The following is a 16,492-nucleotide window of genomic DNA, read 5'->3' as shown; positions in this document are numbered from 1 at the left end:
GTGTCTGAATTGCGTAAATTTCACAGTTTGTGCATTGCTTTTGTAATATTAATTCACATTTGTTATTTAATACGCAGAAAATAAAGTAAGACTAGCTTTATTGAGAGATAATGTTGGGTAGGGTCTATACTTTTTGTTTTTTTGCTTGCAATTATAAACATGTTTGAACAGTGGTAGATCCCGCAACAACAATATTTGTTGGGTGCACGAATTGGCCTCGTCCGGTAAAATACCACGACCACACAGAAGACTGGCGTGAAGTGGAAGCAATACCGCATTTCGTCTGATGAGTGTGGTACCGGAGGCCTAATTTTAGTCCTCTTTTTCTTCCCACCCTTTTGTTATTAGGAAAGGATGGGAAGGGAAAGTGGATTTGACGGAAGAGGGGACGCATAGGAAGGAGAAATATCCTCTTTCTGTGTGTCATCTTCTCCGTTGATTAAAGGTAAAGTAAAGGTAAAGGCATTTGCGGATGTCTTAGGCAAAGGTCGCCTGCCTCGCTATTGCGGAGAATCCAGTTGGCCGCTTGCTCGTTTGGCACCTTATGATATATAAAAAAATTAAAAAAACATATCTAGTTAATGCTGCATCGCTTGTTTTATTGCAGTTATTCAAATTAACTGTCATATTCCATCTCCTTTCTTTTTTGACTTCTTTAAACTTAACATAACGTTTTAGAAACAAAAATATCGCATGTCTTAATCGATACTTCCCCTCACTAAAAGTTAGAATATTGTCCCCTCACTAAGTCATGTGAAAGGAGCAAAAGGCACAGGTCATGCTCTCTCACCTAAAATTACTTAATACCGGCAAATACAGTAACATCTCAGTACAGCATCGGTACATCACTACGCCGCACGCTCATGACAGTTGTATTGCGCGCCAAATTAATGGTTCAATTACGCGGGAAAAAAGTTCGGAAACTATTTTAGAAATAATTTTTTTTATTCTTGTTGGAGCTGATTTTAAAAGTGATTAGTTTTTTTAAAGGAATAAAATGCAGTATTTACAATTGATATTGGTGAGTGTATTTTTTTTTAATTTATATGCGAAATTTAAAATATATTTTTTTTACTTCTTTTATTAAACTTTTAATAGAGTTAAGAATACTAGTACTAGTCGCCTGTTGTTAGAAATTCGTCTCTAATTCGTAATCAAAGATTATTTTTACAATATACAGAAAGTAATATATACAAAAAAAAATGTACAACGCGTCCCTCTTCATTTCTAAATACAAAGATGCAAATACAAATACTGCAATAATTTAAAAGACAACAGGATATTTTTCTAGTAAGCAACCTAAAATTATATTTATAAATAAATCTTGGTAATTTAAGTCCAAGCACGCGTGGAATATATTATAAGAAATGTGATTTGAATAAATTACATTGACAAATCTTATCGAGTTTGAGGTTAATAATTATTTTACATTTATTTTATACAAATTCATACATTAAAATAAAAGATAAAAATTATTTGACTTATCTAAGTGTTGAGTGCACAATTTAATATTCTGCCATAGAGGTGGCATATTGGCCTAAGACCTTTGCCTTTTTAATTATGGAAAAAGAAAGATGTGAAAAGAGAATAACGCGGGAAGTTGAAGATTTGACAACGTAACTTATTAGATACTAGCTTTTACCCGCGACTCCGTCCGCGCGGAATAAAAAAAAATGCACACAAGATAAAAAAGTTCCTATGTCTGTCTCCTAGTTCTTAGCTACCTCCCCATCAATTTTCAGCTAAATCAGTTCGAAACACGACTTTCTTTTATATATATAGATACTAGCTGTCGCCCGCGACTCCGTCCGCGCGCAGTTAAAAAAAATGAAAAATAGATGTTGTCCGATTCTCAGACCTACTGAATATGCTCACAAAATTTCATGAGAATCGGTCAAGCCGTTTCGGAGGAGTACGGTGACGAAAACTGTGACACGAGAATTTTATATATTAGATAAGATTAGGGTTAGATGGAATTATTAGTGTAATAAGTATTTTAACAACATAAAGATATGGCTGCAGTACTGATGTTTTTAATTTACACACAATACACTTTAAATATATTGTAAATGGTCGTACAAGTTAACCTGAGTGACCTTTTACGTAATTATTGTCATTTAGCATTAGCTGTATTTACAGATGGTCTGTTGATTAACGGCCGAAATCTATATTCAATCTTGAACTATTTTTGCTTATACGTAGTTATTTTAACTGATATTAATCCATTTGGATCACAGCTTATTTAAAAAAGATAATATTAATTAAAAAACAAGATGTATTGTTGAGATTTAGAGGGTGAAAGCACAATTTTTTGATGTACAGACTGACATTCTAATCTGACCCGGTAGTGTGTAAAATGAGTTTTTTCACAAGTTTCATCCTATCGGCGTTTGACTAGTGATTGTACCTTTTCTTATTAGGAAATGATGGGAAGGGGAAGTAGATTCAACCGAGGAGGGGACTCTTAGGAAGGGGAAGTATGCTCTTTCCGTGCCACCACTCCTCCGTCGTTTGCTGATATCTATGGGTGTCGGTCGCTTTGCTATTTTCACGGCAGGTTTGCCAACTTATAAAATAAAAAGACAATGACAAACAAAGCCACAAGAATATTTGAGGTAAATAAGGATATCTGAGCTGGCGAGAGTTGCTATTTGCCCCTTCCTCTTATAAAAAAAGTAAAAATATGACATAATAGCCACAATACGAATAGGTTCTTGTGACACTTGTTTAACGTTGACAGTGGGGCGCTAGTGTGTTGTCATAATTTAATTTGAATTATGCCCACCGGGTCAGATATACTTGTCGGTCTATACGCTATATGACAGAAGACAGAACTAACCGCGATAGAAGCGTAACTGTCATATAAGCTTGTCAAACTATAAGTAACTAAGTGTCGTCCGCGACTCCGTCCGCGCGAAAAAAAACTTATTAAGTAGCCTAAGTGTTCTTCCAGACTATGTCCTACATCTGTGCCAAATTTCATCAATTTCTGTTGAGCCGTTCCGGAGATACCTTCAAACATCCATCCATCTAAACATTCGCATATATAATATTAAACAGTACTGTACCGTCATTCGAAGCCTAATAAACATGAGAGTAGCGTTCGTTTTCGTATTGTGCTCATAGTGTACTTCCGGTCCATCCCTTCTCCTATCCCCTTCCCTCGTTTCTAGTCAACTTCATATCCGTACGACTGCAGCGCCACCAAAGGCAGCTGAGTTATTAGACTCAATATTTCTTCATTGGCGTTTCGTTTCTCGCCAGAGGCGGTCGTGTCTAGCCACGTACGTGCTGTGAGCCGTCTCGACTGTGTTTGTAGTGTACTTCAATACGTAAGGTTTTATTTGCGGTAATTATTTTTCAAGAAAATAGTAAGTACAATAAACTTTTTAATTCATGTTAAAGCAGCTTAACGGCCTTGCCGTTCGATAATTTAAAATTGTTATATTCAATATTTTTTTGTAGTTATCATGGAGGAGTGTCCATCCAAAGGGGAAGATCGGAGCCAGGGAGGAGAAGGCGATAATAATGAGGATCGGAGGGAGCGAAGAAGGGACTCTAAACAACTGGCCAAGTCGGTTGATGAAAAAAAGAAGAAAAGAAAGCGAAAGCGATCGAGAAGCTCATCTAGCTCATCCAGTTCGTCGAGCGCTTCAACTTCGTCGAATACTTCCAGTTATTCGTCAGACTATAAATGCAAACCTAAAAGGAAGAGCAAGAAAAAACGGAGGAAGTCAGGATCAAAGCAAGACCGTAAGTTAATTATGGATTTAATTAAAACTGTCACTTCTCTCCAAAAGCAAATTATTCCGAAAGAAACTTCCGTATCCGGAAATGATGTTGCTACAAGGCCACGATCACAATCAATATGTGATTGTGACGATCAAATTGATCTGGATGCAAGTGGCGAGCTTTTCGAAGATGTTTCCGGTGGCAATGAAGCGAATACGCATGAGTCTAATCAAGATATTCCCGTCATGGAACCGGAATTAAATTTAACTGTAGGAACTAAAATTAAGGAACCCGCTATTCCTCATACACCAGATGAAATGCTTAAGCAGCTGTTCGAGTTACAACTTTTTGATCAGGAGGACTGGAATAATGTTCGTTATGCGGACGTTCAAAAATCATGTTTACATAATCCTGGTTTTACTTCTCTGGAGCCCAATGAGGAGGTAAAGCGTTACGATAATTCAAAATTTTCTGCCAATATGGAAAAAGCTTTTGCCGGTATCACATACGCACTTCTCAAACAACGTGACGTGTTACAATCTGAAATGCGAAATTTTTTAATTTGGGCTCAACTGTCAGATTCGTTAAATTATACAGAAATTTACACAAAGATTAACGAAATTTTTACTGAAGGCATTTTTTGTAAGGCTTCCTGTGATGTACTCCAATTAGTATGTGGCCATCGGGCTGAACTCATCCAACATCGCCGCGAGGGCATTTTAGCAAACGTCAAGGATCCCTTTTATAAAAATGCCTTTCGTAAAATCCCCCCTTCTTGCTCGACCTTGTTTAATGCAGAAAAATTTAGCTCTGTTATAGAAAAAGCTGGTGGAGTGAACAAAGCTTTTTGGCCAAAAATCAAGGATCGCAAACCTGCCCTGCAGAACGATCCGCATTCTTCGCGGGGCCCACAAAAACCATCAACATCTAAAGGGTATCCGAAGAATAATTTTCCTGCACCACAAAAGAAACCTGGTACTTTCAACAACTCTTCAAGGGGACGAAATGGTAAGCGACTGGGAGATCACTCCACTCGTAAAGGAAATGATGCAACCTCTCCCTCATCCCGACGGGATAGGAGAGATCAGCCAAGGAAAAGGACCTGACTCGCCGAGTCATCTTTTCCGTGCAGGGCAGCTTCATGTTTACGTCGATCAATGGGAGTATCTTGGGGCGCCGCCTCATATACTCAAAATGGTTACGGGGTACCGCATCCCATTCAAACAGAAGCCTCCTTTGCACACTCCCAATTTTCAACACCAAACAAACGTGTCCCCGGAAATGTCAAAAATTATAAAGAAGCTGGTTCTAGAAGGTGTGCTAGAAGAAGCACGGGTAACACCCAGCTTCATATCCACAATTTTCTTACGTCCAAAAAGCGACGGCACCTCAAGGCCAATCTTCAATCTGAAAAGGTTAAACAACTTTGTTCACGCCGGCAAGTTTCGGCTTGTAAATGTCCAGCGCGTGCCAGATTTTATACAAGAAAACGACTGGATGGCCAAAATAGACTTGCGCCAGGCTTATTTTCACCTACCGGTTGCACAAGCCCACAGACGTTTCCTTCGGCTGATTTATGCCAACAAATTATGGCAAATAACCTGCCTGCCATTCGGCCTGAGTTCCGCGCCGAAGGCGTTTGCGTGCCTGACCAACTGGATAGCTCAGTGCCTACGAAATCGCGGTGTGCGCATTCTTGTATATCTCGACGACTTCTTCTTGGTAAATCAGGACGCAGCCACTCTGCAGAAACACATTGTCGTCACTATAAGTCTGCTGCGGTCCCTAGGTTGGGAAATAAACACAGAGAAGTCGGTGCTCACACCGCGGAAGGCTCTGGAGTTTCTAGGTTTGATTTGGGACCCTTGGCAGAACTTGAAATATCTTCCAGACAGATTAACGACAAAAATAGAGAGTCTCTCTGCAAATTTACTAGCCAAGAAAAAGACAACTTTGTTAGATTTACAAAAGATTATTGGAATGATGAATTTCGCATGTTTCGTTGTCAAGAGGGGACGTCTCCATTATCGCGCGCTGCAAGCGCTGTCCAACAAAATGTTAGCTTGTCCCCGTATAAAAACTCTACCCTTACCAGCTCAAGTCATATTAGAGCTAATATGGTGGCAGCGCAATTGTCGAACTCACTCGCAATTACATATTCCCGCTCCCCGTCATTACCTTACTACAGACGCGAGCGATCTGGGTTGGGGAGCCATATTGGACAACCAAAAGCTGCAGGGATGTTGGACTCATTCTCAACAACGGTTGCACTGCAACCAGAAGGAAATGTTAGCGATCCTGAACGTTCTCAATCTTCGTGGAAAGTCCCTAGCTTCCAAGGGTCTTTTAATACAGTCCGACAACAGTTCAGTAATAGCTTATCTTCGCAACGAAGGCGGGACGAAATCTGTAGCTTTGACAAACCTCACCAAAAAGGTGTATCAAATTTTGGACCTTTACAACATTCGAATATCCGTGTATCATATCCCGGGGAGCTACAACTGTTATGCGGATCGGCTGTCCCGTCGGCAGATAACACCAGAGTGGCACTTACTACCACCTTTAACTCAGATCGTGTTCAAAAAATGGGGCACGCCAACAGTCGACCTCTTCGCGTCACGAGACGCACACGTAGTGCAGACATACTGCACACTAGACAGGACCGACAAACAAGCGACCTATTACGATGCTCTGGGTATGGAATGGAATTTTCACCTGGCATGGCTGTTTCCACCCCCGCATCTCATTCCCAGAGTCCTAGCTCATCTGAACAAAGCAATAGGGTCCTATTTGATAATTGTGCCTCGCTGGGGGGGCGCTTATTGGAGGCCAGACTTGAAAAGTCGTGCTCAGGACGCTCCGTTCACGATCAAGAATCTGTCACAAGTCCTGATAGATACAACAACGGGGCTCCCTCCACCGAAAGTGTCGGAGATGAACCTCGAGATATGGAAATGTGGGGGTGGAGCAAACAGTTGACAGGTTGGACTAAGGATCAGAAGGATTTATTATCGGCTAGCTGGCGTAGATCTACCTTAAAAACATACAAGCCAGCCTGGGCCAGATGGTTATCTTGGGCTCGAGCTCAAAAAATCAGCATAAACAATCCTACAGCATCTGATTTAGCTAGGTTTCTCGCTGATCTTCACCAGAAAGACGGTTTTTCCTTAAGTACAATTCGGGTACATAAATCTGTTGTTGTCACTTTCTCTAATCCCGATAATCAAGAAAAATTAAATTCCCACACCTTAGTGCGACAGGTTCTGAAAGCTATCGCCTTGGCAAAACAAAGACCTCAGAAGCCACCTATCTGGGATACTAGCATAATGGAACAGTTTTTGAATACCAAGGATGCTAATACTTCTAGCTTGTATGAAGCCTCAAAGTGCACAGCAGCAATACTTCTGCTTTGTTCGGGGAGACGGGTGCACGACTTAACGCTTTTAAAGATCTCACCACAACATTATATAACTGAGGAGGATGGTATTATTTTTAAACCTGCTTTTGGTTCAAAGACCGACTCTAGTACTCAACAGCAATCGTCTTGGAAATTAATTTCGAACAAAGACAATGTACGTCTTTGTCCTGTTCACTGGGTTAAACACCTTATCCATCTCTCTCAGGAGAAAAGAGGAGTAGCTAACTCTGATAGTCTATTCATTGCCCTTACTGGAAGACCTCGACCTGCATCTAGAACAATTATAGCAGGATGGGTGAAGAAACTTCTGCAAGAAGCTGGCATTAAAGCTACCGCTGGAAGTTTTAGGTCGGCTGTGGCCTCGAAAAACTGGGTTGAGAATTTCCCACTTGACGATATTTTGGTGCGCGGAAATTGGAAATCGGCTAATACGTTCAAGAAATTCTATCGCAAAGATATCACAAACAGCATGATTAATTCCAATACAGTCTCAAAATTATTTGTACCAACTGATGATTGATTATTATCTATTTACTTTAAACGAGCTAGTCTTGTATGTTTAACTTACATTTATAATATGTTTGCATCTTCCGATGTTCTCGTCAATCGCTCGATCGACGTATGTATCTTAGGGATCAATAGCTTGTTCTCAATAAATCAAATGTAAAATTCAAGTTTTTATTTATTTTCTTATACACAAATAAGTACGTAACACAATAAAACAACAGAATTACTTCTAGCAATCACATTGGCGTATTATTTCGCGCCACCACCAGGCGATAGTAAACACGTCTCTCATGTTTATTAGGCTTCGAATGACGGTACAGTACTGTTTAATAGCTACGTTTTACCTGAAAATAAAACGTTTATTAAACATACTTACCTAATTCGAAGCCTAATATTTTTAAATCCTACCTGGTGGCAAAGAGACGCAATGAAGAAATATTGAGTCTAATAACTCAGCTGCCTTTGGTGGCGCTGCAGTCGTACGGATATGAAGTTGACTAGAAACGAGGGAAGGGGATAGGAGAAGGGATGGACCGGAAGTACACTATGAGCACAATACGAAAACGAACGCTACTCTCATGTTTATTAGGCTTCGAATTAGGTAAGTATGTTTAATAAACGTTTTATTTTCAGGTAAAACGTAGCTATTAGTAAGATTTATTTACGAGTGTCAAAACATTTCATCGAAATGGGTCTGAAATTAACGTCTTCAACTGTAAACATTATAACTAGAATACAAACAGAGACTACATTAAGCAATAAATAATGAAGTGATGACATTTCATTGAATTAATCTAACGCTATTGAACTTTGACTGCAGTTCGGTCACGATATTATTTTAATTGAATGAAAAAGCATAAGACATTATCAATCTTATTAAAATTATAAATACGAAAGCTTAGATGTATGGATGGATGTTTGCTAAAAGGTATCACGTTGATTTTTGGCGTATTTGCGTTATCATTGTGTGCCATATTTTTGTGTTTAAAAACCATTTAATTTATGAATTGACATCAACGCCATCTATTATTAAATCAAGAAACTTTTTATTTGACAGTTTTTGCAGTTCTTCTCAGTGGGTCTAGTATTGTGCCAGCACGAAGATCACATAATAAGAAACGACTTCGATGGCCCACATCCTGACGGTTCTTACAGATGGGCTCTGCAGACTGGTATGTGATCTTTTGTATATTTTCGTGATGTGAATTAAATTTAAAAAGGGAAATACATTGTTATTTTTTAATAAAATACTCAAGTGTTGCGTCTTTTCGTTCACCGAAATGGGTAAAATTTTTTAAAGGTGTCTAAGAAAAATAAAGTCGATTTTCTGATCAGACCGGACAGTTATCTACAAGTCCTAGTTCAATCCCCACCATGTACCAATGGATTCTACAAATTTTGAATTACATATGTACATTTATCCGAAGTTTTTACGGTAAAGAAAAACATCGTGATGCTGCACATATCTGAGAAGAAATTCAATGATATATGTGAAGTCAACTCGCACTGAGTCAGCATTGACTATGTCCTAGTCATCTCTAACTTAGAGTAGACTCCTAGAAAAGGTTAACAAGAGGAATGTGTGATAATTTTTACATATTACATTTACCCTTTTTGAGAGAGTCAGGACTTTACTTCTTGAGTCTGTCGACGACGTGAATGTGTAATTGTTTATTTAAATATGTATCTAAATCTTATAATTATGTTCCAGAGGGTGGTATTTACCACGAGCAGCGCGGCATGCAGTCACAGGGACTGGTGGTGGAAGGACAATACCAGTATACTGCGCCTGATGGACAGGTCAGTTGATTCTAATGTTCCACTACTGCACTGTTTTCTACTTCCCAAAACAATATCTGTACACCTTCGACATTTAGGGAAAGAATACGGATTAAAAAAACTAGAGAGGTGTGTTGGGACACCCGGATGGAACGAAGTTCCTTTCTATTAATTAGTGAAGGAACTTTTTTTAGAATTTTAGATGTGCAACTCCAAAAAGTTTTTGTACATTAAGAAATACGCCATCTATTTATAAAATCTTAACATTTAAAGTGTCCATTATTTAAAAATAGATGGCGCATATCAATATTGATTCTAACAACCGTTTTGTATTACTTATTTAGTTAATCCACGTCTTCTACAAAGCGGACGAGAATGGATTCCGCGCTGAGGGCGCTCACATACCTACCCCCCCACCCATACCTCCCGCGATACAGAGATCACTGGATTACCTCGCCACGATACATACACAGTAATGGCGGACTAGGCCAGGGATAGTGAACTTTTAAAGCATAAACGCTGTAACCCTTGAAATCGCGAATATGTTTTTCACATGTTAATAATTTCAACCATTATCAAAGGATAATGATTTTATTATAGGTTAGCACAAACTACACAACATTGCTAAATACCGCATGCTTGTAGACGTATCAGCTCACGAGTTATCATTTTTGGCTCTCCTGTAAAGTTCATACTTTCACAGGGGTTACAGCGTTTACGCTTTCCAGCGTCGATATCTACGTACATTTTTGAAATCTTTAGTGAAGTTAAAAACGTGCCATCAAATAAAAAAAAACTCTATTTCACAGTTTTTTTCGTAGTGTATAATGATTTTTTTTATTAATAACATGTTTAAAATATTGTGTTGCGTTCTTCTTATTCGCCATGATCTAGATCAGGGATCCCCAAACTATTTTAGACAAGTGACCCCCTTTTCCAATATGAACTTTTACCTCAGACCCAAATGGCCAAATTATCTACTTTTAAGAACAATTATTATTATTATTAAACAGTACTGTACCGTCATTCGAAGCCTAATAAACATGAGAGTAGCGTTCGTTTTCGTATTGTGCTCATAGTGTACTTCCGGTCCATCCCTTCTCCTATCCCCTTCCCTCGTTTCTAGTCAACTTCATATCCGTACGACTGCAGCGCCACCAAAGGCAGCTGAGTTATTAGACTCAATATTTCTTCATTGGCGTTTCGTTTCTCGCCAGAGGCGGTCGTGTCTAGCCACGTACGTGCTGTGAGCCGTCTCGACTGTGTTTGTAGTGTACTTCAATACGTAAGGTTTTATTTGCGGTAATTATTTTTCAAGAAAATAGTAAGTACAATAAACTTTTTAATTCATGTTAAAGCAGCTTAACGGCCTTGCCGTTCGATAATTTAAAATTGTTATATTCAATATTTTTTTGTAGTTATCATGGAGGAGTGTCCATCCAAAGGGGAAGATCGGAGCCAGGGAGGAGAAGGCGATAATAATGAGGATCGGAGGGAGCGAAGAAGGGACTCTAAACAACTGGCCAAGTCGGTTGATGAAAAAAAGAAGAAAAGAAAGCGAAAGCGATCGAGAAGCTCATCTAGCTCATCCAGTTCGTCGAGCGCTTCAACTTCGTCGAATACTTCCAGTTATTCGTCAGACTATAAATGCAAACCTAAAAGGAAGAGCAAGAAAAAACGGAGGAAGTCAGGATCAAAGCAAGACCGTAAGTTAATTATGGATTTAATTAAAACTGTCACTTCTCTCCAAAAGCAAATTATTCCGAAAGAAACTTCCGTATCCGGAAATGATGTTGCTACAAGGCCACGATCACAATCAATATGTGATTGTGACGATCAAATTGATCTGGATGCAAGTGGCGAGCTTTTCGAAGATGTTTCCGGTGGCAATGAAGCGAATACGCATGAGTCTAATCAAGATATTCCCGTCATGGAACCGGAATTAAATTTAACTGTAGGAACTAAAATTAAGGAACCCGCTATTCCTCATACACCAGATGAAATGCTTAAGCAGCTGTTCGAGTTACAACTTTTTGATCAGGAGGACTGGAATAATGTTCGTTATGCGGACGTTCAAAAATCATGTTTACATAATCCTGGTTTTACTTCTCTGGAGCCCAATGAGGAGGTAAAGCGTTACGATAATTCAAAATTTTCTGCCAATATGGAAAAAGCTTTTGCCGGTATCACATACGCACTTCTCAAACAACGTGACGTGTTACAATCTGAAATGCGAAATTTTTTAATTTGGGCTCAACTGTCAGATTCGTTAAATTATACAGAAATTTACACAAAGATTAACGAAATTTTTACTGAAGGCATTTTTTGTAAGGCTTCCTGTGATGTACTCCAATTAGTATGTGGCCATCGGGCTGAACTCATCCAACATCGCCGCGAGGGCATTTTAGCAAACGTCAAGGATCCCTTTTATAAAAATGCCTTTCGTAAAATCCCCCCTTCTTGCTCGACCTTGTTTAATGCAGAAAAATTTAGCTCTGTTATAGAAAAAGCTGGTGGAGTGAACAAAGCTTTTTGGCCAAAAATCAAGGATCGCAAACCTGCCCTGCAGAACGATCCGCATTCTTCGCGGGGCCCACAAAAACCATCAACATCTAAAGGGTATCCGAAGAATAATTTTCCTGCACCACAAAAGAAACCTGGTACTTTCAACAACTCTTCAAGGGGACGAAATGGTAAGCGACTGGGAGATCACTCCACTCGTAAAGGAAATGATGCAACCTCTCCCTCATCCCGACGGGATAGGAGAGATCAGCCAAGGAAAAGGACCTGACTCGCCGAGTCATCTTTTCCGTGCAGGGCAGCTTCATGTTTACGTCGATCAATGGGAGTATCTTGGGGCGCCGCCTCATATACTCAAAATGGTTACGGGGTACCGCATCCCATTCAAACAGAAGCCTCCTTTGCACACTCCCAATTTTCAACACCAAACAAACGTGTCCCCGGAAATGTCAAAAATTATAAAGAAGCTGGTTCTAGAAGGTGTGCTAGAAGAAGCACGGGTAACACCCAGCTTCATATCCACAATTTTCTTACGTCCAAAAAGCGACGGCACCTCAAGGCCAATCTTCAATCTGAAAAGGTTAAACAACTTTGTTCACGCCGGCAAGTTTCGGCTTGTAAATGTCCAGCGCGTGCCAGATTTTATACAAGAAAACGACTGGATGGCCAAAATAGACTTGCGCCAGGCTTATTTTCACCTACCGGTTGCACAAGCCCACAGACGTTTCCTTCGGCTGATTTATGCCAACAAATTATGGCAAATAACCTGCCTGCCATTCGGCCTGAGTTCCGCGCCGAAGGCGTTTGCGTGCCTGACCAACTGGATAGCTCAGTGCCTACGAAATCGCGGTGTGCGCATTCTTGTATATCTCGACGACTTCTTCTTGGTAAATCAGGACGCAGCCACTCTGCAGAAACACATTGTCGTCACTATAAGTCTGCTGCGGTCCCTAGGTTGGGAAATAAACACAGAGAAGTCGGTGCTCACACCGCGGAAGGCTCTGGAGTTTCTAGGTTTGATTTGGGACCCTTGGCAGAACTTGAAATATCTTCCAGACAGATTAACGACAAAAATAGAGAGTCTCTCTGCAAATTTACTAGCCAAGAAAAAGACAACTTTGTTAGATTTACAAAAGATTATTGGAATGATGAATTTCGCATGTTTCGTTGTCAAGAGGGGACGTCTCCATTATCGCGCGCTGCAAGCGCTGTCCAACAAAATGTTAGCTTGTCCCCGTATAAAAACTCTACCCTTACCAGCTCAAGTCATATTAGAGCTAATATGGTGGCAGCGCAATTGTCGAACTCACTCGCAATTACATATTCCCGCTCCCCGTCATTACCTTACTACAGACGCGAGCGATCTGGGTTGGGGAGCCATATTGGACAACCAAAAGCTGCAGGGATGTTGGACTCATTCTCAACAACGGTTGCACTGCAACCAGAAGGAAATGTTAGCGATCCTGAACGTTCTCAATCTTCGTGGAAAGTCCCTAGCTTCCAAGGGTCTTTTAATACAGTCCGACAACAGTTCAGTAATAGCTTATCTTCGCAACGAAGGCGGGACGAAATCTGTAGCTTTGACAAACCTCACCAAAAAGGTGTATCAAATTTTGGACCTTTACAACATTCGAATATCCGTGTATCATATCCCGGGGAGCTACAACTGTTATGCGGATCGGCTGTCCCGTCGGCAGATAACACCAGAGTGGCACTTACTACCACCTTTAACTCAGATCGTGTTCAAAAAAATGGGGCACGCCAACAGTCGACCTCTTCGCGTCACGAGACGCACACGTAGTGCAGACATACTGCACACTAGACAGGACCGACAAACAAGCGACCTATTACGATGCTCTGGGTATGGAATGGAATTTTCACCTGGCATGGCTGTTTCCACCCCCGCATCTCATTCCCAGAGTCCTAGCTCATCTGAACAAAGCAATAGGGTCCTATTTGATAATTGTGCCTCGCTGGGGGGGCGCTTATTGGAGGCCAGACTTGAAAAGTCGTGCTCAGGACGCTCCGTTCACGATCAAGAATCTGTCACAAGTCCTGATAGATACAACAACGGGGCTCCCTCCACCGAAAGTGTCGGAGATGAACCTCGAGATATGGAAATGTGGGGGTGGAGCAAACAGTTGACAGGTTGGACTAAGGATCAGAAGGATTTATTATCGGCTAGCTGGCGTAGATCTACCTTAAAAACATACAAGCCAGCCTGGGCCAGATGGTTATCTTGGGCTCGAGCTCAAAAAATCAGCATAAACAATCCTACAGCATCTGATTTAGCTAGGTTTCTCGCTGATCTTCACCAGAAAGACGGTTTTTCCTTAAGTACAATTCGGGTACATAAATCTGTTGTTGTCACTTTCTCTAATCCCGATAATCAAGAAAAATTAAATTCCCACACCTTAGTGCGACATGTTCTGAAAGCTATCGCCTTGGCAAAACAAAGACCTCAGAAGCCACCTATCTGGGATACTAGCATAATGGAACAGTTTTTGAATACCAAGGATGCTAATACTTCTAGCTTGTATGAAGCCTCAAAGTGCACAGCAGCAATACTTCTGCTTTGTTCGGGGAGACGGGTGCACGACTTAACGCTTTTAAAGATCTCACCACAACATTATATAACTGAGGAGGATGGTATTATTTTTAAACCTGCTTTTGGTTCAAAGACCGACTCTAGTACTCAACAGCAATCGTCTTGGAAATTAATTTCGAACAAAGACAATGTACGTCTTTGTCCTGTTCACTGGGTTAAACACCTTATCCATCTCTCTCAGGAGAAAAGAGGAGTAGCTAACTCTGATAGTCTATTCATTGCCCTTACTGGAAGACCTCGACCTGCATCTAGAACAATTATAGCAGGATGGGTGAAGAAACTTCTGCAAGAAGCTGGCATTAAAGCTACCGCTGGAAGTTTTAGGTCGGCTGTGGCCTCGAAAAACTGGGTTGAGAATTTCCCACTTGACGATATTTTGGTGCGCGGAAATTGGAAATCGGCTAATACGTTCAAGAAATTCTATCGCAAAGATATCACAAACAGCATGATTAATTCCAATACAGTCTCAAAATTATTTGTACCAACTGATGATTGATTATTATCTATTTACTTTAAACGAGCTAGTCTTGTATGTTTAACTTACATTTATAATATGTTTGCATCTTCCGATGTTCTCGTCAATCGCTCGATCGACGTATGTATCTTAGGGATCAATAGCTTGTTCTCAATAAATCAAATGTAAAATTCAAGTTTTTATTTATTTTCTTATACACAAATAAGTACGTAACACAATAAAACAACAGAATTACTTCTAGCAATCACATTGGCGTATTATTTCGCGCCACCACCAGGCGATAGTAAACACGTCTCTCATGTTTATTAGGCTTCGAATGACGGTACAGTACTGTTTAATAGCTACGTTTTACCTGAAAATAAAACGTTTATTAAACATACTTACCTAATTCGAAGCCTAATATTTTTAAATCCTACCTGGTGGCAAAGAGACGCAATGAAGAAATATTGAGTCTAATAACTCAGCTGCCTTTGGTGGCGCTGCAGTCGTACGGATATGAAGTTGACTAGAAACGAGGGAAGGGGATAGGAGAAGGGATGGACCGGAAGTACACTATGAGCACAATACGAAAACGAACGCTACTCTCATGTTTATTAGGCTTCGAATTAGGTAAGTATGTTTAATAAACGTTTTATTTTCAGGTAAAACGTAGCTATTAATGACTTAGGTCAATAGAAAGACAGAGTGAGAATTAGCAATGCTTTAAGTTCGATATCGACTCTTTTGGGAATCCCTGATCTAGACCGGTACGTTTTACATTTCAATGCTTTGATTAGTTAAAATTTGGAATATGAGTCCAGTAAATGAACTACTAGTGAAGAAAAAGTGAGAAATCTTAGAAAAATATATTGCAGCAAATTTATTTGTCCACATTAGTGATTAATACAAGATACTTGTCGTACTGTGTATGTCTTGTATGTTGTATTGCCAGGCGTCCGGATAAAGCCGGACATAGGTAGGCTTTTTGATTGCGTGTCCGGCCAAAATAAACGGTTGTCTTTTTGTTAGTCTTTTTACATTTCCCAAGCGAGAGTGTACCTATTAATACTGAGACAAAATTCTAAATAATATAGAGTGTCCGACCTTTCTACCCAAATGTCCGGCCAAACTGGCTGGTCTGTTCGGCTAGTTTGGCGACCTGGCAACATACCTGGCCATATTTTGTAACAACTACGCAATAACCTCTTGCATTCGTACTAAAGAAATTGTTAATAGCTCTTTTTTAAACTACCTCAATACTACTTTAAGAAACACTAGGCCAAGTGAAATACGAAACAAAATATTGTTTCTGAAATAAAAATGTACACAAAACTTTCTGTTTTTTATTTTGTCCCATCATTCTGCAGTCAAATAAAATTTTGACATTAGTCTCTCCACCACAACAATATGTTGAATGCTCGAATCGACTTCAACCAAAAATACCACGACCACACAAAAGAAAGGCCACAAGTCA

General features: G+C 40.0%; 2 protein-coding genes across 2 annotated transcripts; both read left to right on the top strand.

The window, feature by feature from the left end:
• The first annotated feature begins 8,345 nt into the window (after nt 1-8,345).
• Nucleotides 8,346-9,940, top strand: LOC123722584 (endocuticle structural glycoprotein ABD-4-like). Its single transcript, XM_045684842.1, has 4 exons — nt 8,346-8,372; nt 8,715-8,829; nt 9,369-9,457; nt 9,781-9,940. The coding sequence occupies exons 1-4, from the start codon at nt 8,346-8,348 to the stop codon at nt 9,910-9,912; spliced, it is 363 nt and encodes a 120-aa protein (XP_045540798.1). The 3' UTR covers nt 9,913-9,940.
• An 807-nt stretch (nt 9,941-10,747) lies between these two features.
• Nucleotides 10,748-15,060, top strand: LOC123722583. The gene is made up of 2 exons (XM_045684841.1): nt 10,748-10,760; nt 10,855-15,060. Exon 2 carries the CDS (start codon nt 12,127-12,129, stop codon nt 15,058-15,060), a length of 2,934 nt encoding a protein of 977 aa, XP_045540797.1. The 5' UTR covers nt 10,748-10,760; nt 10,855-12,126.
• The last annotated feature ends 1,432 nt before the right edge of the window (nt 15,061-16,492 follow it).

Source organism: Papilio machaon, chromosome 28 (assembly GCF_912999745.1).
Source record: "Papilio machaon chromosome 28, ilPapMach1.1, whole genome shotgun sequence".
Classification (NCBI taxonomy): Eukaryota; Metazoa; Arthropoda; class Insecta; order Lepidoptera; family Papilionidae; genus Papilio; species Papilio machaon.
The sequence above is the reverse complement of the archived record's forward strand: the minus strand, read 5'-3'. Positions and strand labels throughout refer to the sequence as shown.

What these genes read in the sequence shown, in the direction of transcription:
- LOC123722584 (XM_045684842.1), top strand. Translation starts at nt 8,346, where the DNA reads ATGGGTCTGAAATTAACGTCTTCAACT. An exon ending in CAGATGGGCTCTGCAGACTG is followed by an intron (nt 8,830 to 9,368) that starts GTATGTGATCTT and finishes ATTATGTTCCAG; the next exon opens with AGGGTGGTATTTACCACGAG. An exon ending in ATACTGCGCCTGATGGACAG is followed by an intron (nt 9,458 to 9,780) that starts GTCAGTTGATTC and finishes TTACTTATTTAG; the next exon opens with TTAATCCACGTCTTCTACAA.
- LOC123722583 (XM_045684841.1), top strand. Translation starts at nt 12,127, where the DNA reads ATGGTAAGCGACTGGGAGATCACTCCACTCGTAAAGGAAATGATGCAA.